Genomic DNA, 9,519 nt, shown 5'->3' on the forward strand with positions numbered 1-9,519 from the left:
TGCAAGACCTGTGACACCTACAGATCTGAGAGTCTGGATTGTATGGAATGGTCCACAGTATCAAAAGCTGCCGACATAATATCAAGTAAAACAACTGCAGTGGTATTCCTAGCATCCATCTGTCTCAAACTTTGATGACTTAGGTCAGCAAGTAATGTCTCTATGATCAGGGCGATACGCTGATTGGTGGCTATCAAGAAACTCATTCTCCTGCAAGTTGTCTCGTAGGCGTGAGAAAGAAACACGTTCCATAACTTTGCTAACAAATGGCAGATTTGAAATATTATTGGTCGATAATTGTGTAAAATCTTCTTATCTAAATGAGGTCTTTTGAGGGTTGGAAATATCACCGCTGTTTTCAATCGTTTGGCACAACACCTGTTGCAAAACTGCCATTTATTATGCTCGTAGTGGCAGGGGCCGTAAATGATTCACACTTTTTAATCAGATCTGTGCAAAAAGGGTCTAATTCACATGACTTATTTGGAGACTTCATAATCATATTCTTAACCTCAGTTACAGTGGCTGGATTTAGTGAATCTAATTTTGAAGTAGTTGCAACTTCAGCTTCATGGACACATGGTAAGGAGAAGCGTATATATATTCGCTATCTTATCTAAGAAAAACTGATTAAACTGGTTTCCCAATTCTTTGTCAGAATCATGCTCAATTAGAGGGGATGTCTGTTTTCTGCCAAGAAGCTTGTTTACAACTTGAAAGAGTTTCTTGTGTCTTTTCCACAGTCATTAACTTGTTTGGCGTGATATTCAGTTTTCGCTTTCCTGAGTAATGAACGGACACACTGACGTTGTTTACAATACAACTGCCTATCAATCTCTAACAACGATTTCGTCCATTTTCGCTCTAATTGCCTTCGACGCAGTTTCGCACTAGCAATTTCTTCATTATACCATATCAAACTATTTTAATACAATCGTCATGTACTGCTAGAATAGAGTAGAGCAATTCGCCCATTAGTACAGCGTTATACATCATGAATTATACTCTCGGCAATTTACAAGGACAATGATATAATTTTGGTGGACGGATGTGATGTGGATCTTTCAGCACGAATTCGATTCTTTTAATGAAACACCAAACGTTTATTTAATAGCTTGTATTCATTGGTAGTATATTTACCAGTGTCAGTAAATGTGAGATACAAAATCACGCCCTTTTACATCAACCTTTGAAAAAAAAATACATCAACAGACTACGAATTACATTGCTTAATTCGTAATTTACAGACATATTTGTGGTAGCCAACAAAACGATTCGCATCACAGTGACGTCATACGGGTTTGAAATTGAGATCATTCATCGGGATCACTAATTGACTGCCAGCATTTGACGTCGACTGCAAACAGTCTCATTATTACAGTCGACATCTTCATAAATAGCATTCACAAATATTAGGAATAGTATCGGCCCTAGAACACTTCCCTGTGGAAAACCACTACGGACTGCCCTCCACAGAGAAGCCTCACCACGGACAATGACCCTTTGCATCCTGTCACAGAGAAAACCCTCAATCCAGCTCAACACATTCCCATCAATGCCGAGGTGTTTTAGCTAAGAGAGAGAGAGAGAGAGAGAGAGAGAGAGAGAGAATAAAATAAAAAACACCCGAAACAAAAAACAAAAACAAAAAAAAAAAGAAATGAACGAGTTTGGCAGCTCTGGCTTGCAACCTATTCTCTCCGATAGAGGGCGTAATAATTTGAATTTTCGTCAGCTATCGGTTCACTTTGATCTCCCGCCGCAGTCAGAACCACACATTCATGATTGGTCGACTGATATGCAAATAGGGTACAGTCTGACATCTTACTGCAGTGACCTGCGCAGTGCGCCACACTCTGTGAAGTGCGCAATGACGTCACAAGTGCAGGATGAACTGTTATACGTCGTTTGAGTAAGGTGAAGGAATTCTCACGGAAATGTCTCCGAACATCAGTGGAAGACGAACTTGGTGATGATGTTGTGCAGGCAGTTGACGGAATCGGTTCTGTTGCTGAGAAACAAGTCAACAAAATTATCGCTTATATGACAAGTCTGATCAAATTCAAATTCAAATTAAAAAATCGAAACACACTATAAGAGCCAGAAATGTTTAAACTTGTATTGACTTCATTAAATTAGAATTTTCAGACTGTTATGACACATGTTTATTGTCTCCAGAGAGTAAAAAGTCAATATTTGCTGTGAATAGTCAGTTTTAGATTATGATGACAAATTAGGGTCATTGGAAGTTGTTGTTGTTTTACAGAAGAAAGAAGAGAGAGAGAGAAGAACGGTATTGGAAGAACGAGAAAGGTAAATGAGAGAGGGAAAGAGCAGCCGAGAACTTTGTAGAGTATATAACGCACGACACCATTTAAATAGTCACATTTGGCTTCGAGTGCAATTTTTTTTTGCATCAGAGTTTATTAAATCTTTCGTGCTCAGCGCATATAATGCACAAAAGAATATGAAAAATTTCCGTCGCTATCTGCAAATTTAAAAATTGGAGATAATATGAGAACTGTGGAATTCGATCGTCCTGTATCATTCGTGCAGTAGGCTATTCAAAAGTAAATAGACCCCGCCCAATTATATCTAAGCCCACTATCCCAAAGTCGAGGCTTATTAATGCATTATTATCGGACGATGTATATGATTGAGTGGATTATAACTTTTCATACAGCCATCAGCGGTAAAGTTCGATCTTTCTGTTTGGCGTCCCTATTGTCTCCGTCACCGATAATGGCTTGCAGTTCATTTCTACACATAATTAGTCCCTCTGACGAATGCGCCTAAGTCGTGTGAAATATCAATTAAATGTTCACGTGTACCGCGAACACAAAAGGGACCAGTCCGTCATTGTCAGTAGGCCATCTATCAAATTTGACTGTGGTAGTCACTCCCTACGAGGAATGACAAAATTTGATTAAAAGGACGATAGTACCACCACGGAGCGTACTACACAGGAAGACAAGAATGAGAGAAAAACACAGACTTAATTACACAAGATAGACCTGCATAGATAGCAATCGAGACAAGAAAGTCGGAGAAAGGTTACGATAGGGACGGATGAAGAGAAAGAAAGGAGAGACCCAGAAACAAAGTAATTGCCTTACCGGCACTTGTAGTCGATACATCAGTCTTGCATACATATGAAAACGTCTCTGTGCAGTGCTGGTCTTGCCATCTATAGCTTCCGAAAAGACCTTTGCTGATGCGCGCACACTCGGCCCCTTGGTCCTGCCCTAATAATCCCCAGTCAGTAAAGGTTACGGGAGACCCGTCCGTCCATCCCCAAGACCCAGTGCCATCCTTGGTCAGTCCGATCCAGGAGTCCGACGCCTCAGGAGAGCTACTGGCAGCCATCAAGGATACGACGTAGTCCATCTCGTCCGAGCTGGTGATCGATGCGAGATGAGCCCCGTCGAGCTCGCACGAGTCCTCCGCGTCGGGGAAGGTAGACGGAGTCTGCAGCCCACGCAGACTGTAGCACGCCCCGTTCCATTGGTTGTAATTCAAAGGACACACTGTTTGATCGAAACATATATATGTATATGTTATGCGCTAAAGTCTCGCTATGATAATGACAATCGAAAACTTAAAAAGTAATTAAAAGTTATTAAACATAAAAATGATGTTCGTTAACTTAATTTACAATAACAGTTAAAAGAATCCGGCATTAACACACTCTCCATGGTAATCAGTGATCTCCCTAGTGAGTATCATCTCGAGGATTTGAAATGCTTGAAGAGTTCCTTGTCTATAGATCCTACGGATTTTATTTTTTCACAGTAATATACATAAACCACTTGGACTTAAGATTAAGATGTATTCTTGTACCTGACTGCAGTGTTTTTCATAAAACTATGATAAACCTTTTACTTGGTCTCCCGCTTATTATCTTAGAGATGAGGCCATCATATGAGGGTGACAAACTTCTAAGTTTGATATAATATGTTTGTCACTGATCATACAACCCTTTAACGTCATTATAGGCCTAGATGCCTACAGTGGATCTACAGTGTGTTCCTAAAAAAAGAAAGAAAGAAAAAGAACGAAAAAAAGAAAGAAAGAAAGGAAAGGTAACCGAAGTTCAAAGGTCAGCTATTTCAAGAATACATAGTTTAGTGTTTATGCAATATTTACTGCATTTATACAAAGTAGCTTATCAGTTTTAATTTGACACCTTGCTTGCGTCAACATTGTCATGGATCACACGGTTATGGTCCTTCGAAGGTTAAGTGTACCAAACCTACTTTTCTCAAGTTTTTTGTATGTAAAATAAGAAACTTTTCGGTAAGTTTTTCGGTTTCATCCTTTGTTTTTCACACCAAGTTTTATTGAAATGCTATCACCTCTGTTAACTGTTTACTAACGAGTGACAAGTGTCGCAGGAGCAAATGTTGTATCAATTATATATATGTATATATATATATATATATATATATATATATATATATATATATATATTGTGATATATATTGGGAATCTAAAGCAAAATATATTAGTCCAATAATAACAGTGATGATGATAGCGATGATGATGATGATGATGATGATGATGATAGTAATAATGATAATAATAATACTAACAAACAAAGAAGAAAATGAGCGACAAGTAAGGAAGCTGTCGAGGGTAAAGAGAAAACTCACCACTCTCGATTCCGATAGGAATTTCAGAGGCAAACAGCAGCACGAAGATAAGCCGAGGATCATTCATCTTTCTGTGGGGATCTAAGAAGGAGAAATAATAATAATGAGCTTTCTGAATAATCAACGTTTATTTTTATTTCATTATTCGTACGTGTCGCGATCCGTCATGTAATCATGTATCGGTATTGATATAAAATAATGCAGGCAATTTATGTTTGGGTTTTCGATTTGCACTTAATTTATCAAGTGGCGATTGGAGACATCTTTCTTGACGTCTTCAAACCAACAGACTAACCAATGCGTTAAAGAGATGGTAAAGTTTAGGTCGACACTTGTATAATATACAAGTATAATGATATATATTCCTTTTATGAAGATCGACGTTGCAATTATATGCCCGTTGCCTAACCGTGTCTGAATTGACATGACAATTATTGTACTGCTATGTGTAGATAATCTGAAAACTGCGCATCGTATAAGAGGCTGTGTTTTCCAGCGAACTGTATACCATCAACGTACCAAAGCAACAAACATATCCATTGTTGCAACTGATTGACAAATTGCCCTACATCGACGTAAATAACTACTAAATAACGACAATAACAATCAGTTGCAATGAAAACACCTTGACGGAAGAATTTCATGAATTTGAATATCCATTATTTGTGGCTGAAAATGACGCTGTGAGATAGTTAATAAATTGCAACATTTTTCTCACCTTTTTATCTTTTTTTATTTTTTAGAATTATAAGAAAATTCGTTCTATACAAGAAGACTTTGAGACATGGACTATGTTCTTGAGAGCTAGGAATGATGGCAATTGTCGGTCAACCCCTCAAGTTTTTTTTTTGTGTTATTTTTTATTTTATTTCTTATTGATGTAAAGTGAAGTGTAGCTCAATTCAAGTTTCGTTTTTCAATTTCATTCCGCCACAGTAAACCTGAGAGCGATTTGGTTCCTTCGCACATGTCGAGTTCAAACAAAATCGAAGTGAAAAGGGATGAAGATCACATTTTTTTTTTTTTTTTTTTTTTGGTCAGCATCTATCTCGAAAATCTTACTTGTGGTTTTGATTTACAAGATAAACATTCAGTGCTGAAGAAATCTATAAATTACGAGCATCAATCTGCTGTAACGATTTCAGATACTTACATTTCGGCAGAAAGCGTGCTTGTTCTCTCCCGAAGTTCGAATTAAGCTTCAAATCAGTCCGAGTGTAGAATGACCATCGAGTGATATCCGTTCTAGGTCATATGATGTCCACGGTCACACATGATTATGAAAGAGGATAGGATATCTCTTCGAATTCTTTCAGCGTCATTAACGCGCTGCTATAAAGCCTCGATGCATCGTTCGCGCGTGCCTTATTGCCATGCGAACAATGTGACAATACATCGCATTCGTCGCTCAAGGTTTCTATTCTAAAGCCACATTCCGTCGTCGCCTAGCCTTACACACGTCATGTGTCTTCTGCCAGAGTCAAAAGCGACATTAATTTTATTGAATCAAAGTCTGATCAGCTCGTACTCGCTAGGGAGAAATTCACTGCCTCAAACATATCGCACATTCAGTATGTTGTCGGGCAACTTTACAGTGAAACGGCGCTATTATAATGTTTCATCATTATACCTCATTAAATTTTGCATGTCTCGGTGGACCATTCTTTCATGACAACATGGGAATTTTCATTTTGAACTGTCGGGGCCTTTGTGCCCGATTCAAAAGACTTTTATGCTTATGCTTGTCTCATTTTACTACTTTGATTAAAGCAACTTTGAACATGGAAGTGTTTCACGAGCGACTTTGGAAACCTGTGTCTGGGTATTTTCCTAACTTTCAAACTTAGTGGTCATTGCAGGCCTAAATAGATGTATAAATCCATGTCATATCGCCTTTAAAAAGTGTAGGGATTGCTCAAGGAAGAATGAAAGTCATTTAATATATATATATATATATATATATATATATATATATATATATATATATATATATATATATACATATACATATATATATATATATATATATATATATATATATATATATATATATATATATACACTCGAGACCTCCTATTCAAGAGATGAGATTCGCTGTCATCCATTACAGCTGCACTGTCCTGTTAATAGTATACCTCTAGTACATAATAGTATACTTTAGCAGCATGCAAAAAGAATAATACTGCATTCCACCGATGTTTCTACAAGTTTGATTCGTTCGTCCATCCATTAATTAATTAATTAATTAATTAATTACTTAATTACGTAATTCATTCATTCATTCATTCATTCATCCATTCATTCATTTCTATCTCCAACAGAAATATATGAATATAAATTTTGAAAGAAAACCAGCCCATATATGGTTATTAACGTTATACCGCAAAACAAAGGAAATTCATAAGTATGCAAAACATTTTGAGTATTGCTGTGTAAAGCCCAGGAGTAATGGACGTGAGAGTTAGATGATGTTTTGACAAAGCTATAGTCTTACAAGCGTATATCAAATGCCGGTCAAGGATGATGAACCCATGATTACATATTGGGAAATTCTTCATTGTATCATCATATCGTACAAGTATAGGCCCACATACAATGGACGCCGATGACAATGAACTGACAACTCTCAATAATGACAATGCGCTCTTTTCATTGGATTTTGTTGTTTCACCGACTGAATGGCTTGCATATATTGGGTCGAGTGATCGGAAGGAACTTCAATTTAGCTAAATGGAACAAAGAGCAGTAAGAGCGATTGTCGTCACGAAAGAATTTAAAAAGGAGAAGGGGAAAATTGCCTTCTCGATCAACAATATCTACTATCAACCTCGCTTTTATAAATCAAATTCAAAGTGAATGGAGAAAACCCTTTGACTCAGTCACGCGAATTTCGATTTACGCAAGACAATTAAAACATGCCGCCTTGGGGCCCCCAGGGGGAGCAAGGTGTAAATTTCAACAAATTAAGCAAAATCAGTCCAATGATAATAATAACCAATACTTATGTAGCACTTTTTCTAAACAGACGCAAAGCACTTCAACAATAACAAAATACAAGAAATCAGCAATATTTACAGAACAAAACAAAATAGAGAAAGGACAAAGCAAAACAAATAAACAATGACTTTAAAGTTGTCAGATCACTAGCAGTGGAATTAAGTACAAGCTATAAAGAGGTCTTACTTTTGGAACAAATATATTTTCAACAGTTTTTTTTTTAATTGATCTGTGTTAACTGCTGATTGGATATTTGTGGGGAGACTGTTCCAAGATTGTTGTTGTTGTTGTTTTGAAATAAGAAAGAAGAGAGGGATTGTGGTGCTGCAATATAATACTGAAGGCACGACAAATAAGGAGATGAAAATTAACAATTAAGGCCTCCTAAGAATGCTACTGGCCAAGTTTGGTACATGGGGTTTTCAAGAAGAAGATGAAAATGTTTAAGCACAACAGACAATGGACTCCAGAAGAAGAGTGATCACAATGGGTCACTTTGGCTCAGGTGAGCTGAAAGTGGATATACAGGTATCTTTTTTTTTTTTTTTTCATTTAAGCTCTTCATTTGTAAACCAGACATCACAAGACCAGTGCATCAATTCAAAGTGTTTAAAGGTAAAACATGGTTCTGGTAGTAAACTTGCAGAATTGTTAAATTTTGCTCCAAAATGTGCACTTATGCCTAAGAAATGTGTGAAATAATGCTGTTATAACAAGATATTCGTTGGGTAATGATGGAAATGCAAAATATTAACCAAAAAGGTTCGCTAAGTCTCAATCTCAGAACGGGGCCAGGCTAACTTGGACTCGGCAACAACTTGGCCTCGCTTTATCAGGGGGCTGAGTTTTCTTTTTGGATTTTTGTTTTGGATTGTACAGTGTTGTACAATGGGATCGCTTCGCATTCTGGCTGGTCGAAGTTATGGGTTAAGAACCTCTTTGGAGCTCATACAAGATGAACGTTCGTCTACGTATAAAGTATGGCGATCACGAACTGCATGTAAATCGTCTGAAATAGGGCCAAGTTGTCCCTGAGACCAAGTTAGCCTGGATCCTTCTGGAATAAAAGTTGGTATACCAACTTTTATTTTAGATTTCAAAATACTCCAAAACAGCTCATCATCCCGGCAAATCGCTTCATCCACGTAGGTTTCTTGGAAGACACTTTCGATGGATTTCAAGCAAATATGAAATGGTGCAAGATGGGTTCTCCAATCCTTTCCAGAACTATGTTTTCACTTTAATATTCATTGCAGTTGCTGTAATGTGCATAGTTACAGAATGCCGTACAGAATAAGCACTCAAGCATTCTAGGTGAAGAGTCGCAGTGTTAGAGCATAATTTTATTTGTATCCATGACAACTGACATTGATATAATATAAGTGATGACTTCTTACACTAATGCATCGGGCACATGGAAATGAATGTACACACAGGGCCTTACAATGGCAATGTACATCTAGCATATTTCATAATTTGTTCCATGACAACAACAAAAAATCCAAATGCCGATACTCACTTTCTCTGTACAAATATAAGGATGGGAGATTTTAAAAAAAAATGTGCATATCTCCAACCACTCTTCTCATAAAGCACTTCACAATGCACCAGGAATATTACTTTGCATCACAGAAATTAAATGTGAAAGAAACTTATCTCGACTGATGCATTTGCAACATGAATAATGACTGTGCCATTCGCACTCATCTCCACTGTAAGTTGAAGCTCTCAATAATTCTATGAACTTGACCACTAATACTGACATAAGTTTGCCCGGAAGCTGTGTACAGATAATATTGGCCAAAATAGCATAACTGCTTGCATACATCCTGGCAAGCCGTAAGTCTCTGTTTTTTTTTTTTTTCATTTG

General features: G+C 37.2%; 1 protein-coding gene across 1 annotated transcript; it reads right to left on the minus strand.

Moving 5' to 3' along the window:
• Positions 1-1,950: 1,950 nt before the first annotated feature.
• On the minus strand, positions 1,951-4,719 carry LOC139716974 (asialoglycoprotein receptor 1-like). The gene is made up of 3 exons (XM_071628495.1): positions 4,653-4,719; positions 3,281-3,527; positions 1,951-2,005 (listed from the first exon to the last, which is right to left on the minus strand). The coding sequence occupies exons 1-3, from the start codon at positions 4,717-4,719 to the stop codon at positions 1,951-1,953; spliced, it is 369 nt and encodes a 122-aa protein (XP_071484596.1).
• Positions 4,720-9,519: the final 4,800 nt, after the last annotated feature.

The sequence above is a fragment of the Diadema antillarum genome, unplaced genomic scaffold (genome assembly GCF_040938485.1).
Source record: "Diadema antillarum isolate AM-2024a unplaced genomic scaffold, OU_Dant_1.0 scf00000071, whole genome shotgun sequence".
NCBI lineage: Eukaryota > Metazoa > Echinodermata > Echinoidea > Diadematoida > Diadematidae > Diadema > Diadema antillarum.

Bases quoted from the DNA above. Each gene is read 5' to 3' on its own strand.
- LOC139716974 (XM_071628495.1), bottom strand. From the start codon at position 4,719: ATGAATGATCCTCGGCTTATCTTCGTGCTGCTGTTTGCCTCTGAAATT. The intron at 3,528-4,652 runs GTGAGTTTTCTC...TCGATCAAACAG, and splicing joins TCCTATCGGAATCGAGAGTG to TGTGTCCTTTGAATTACAAC. The intron at 2,006-3,280 runs GTCTCCCGTAAC...TCTCAGCAACAG, and splicing joins TCTTGGGGATGGACGGACGG to AACCGATTCCGTCAACTGCC.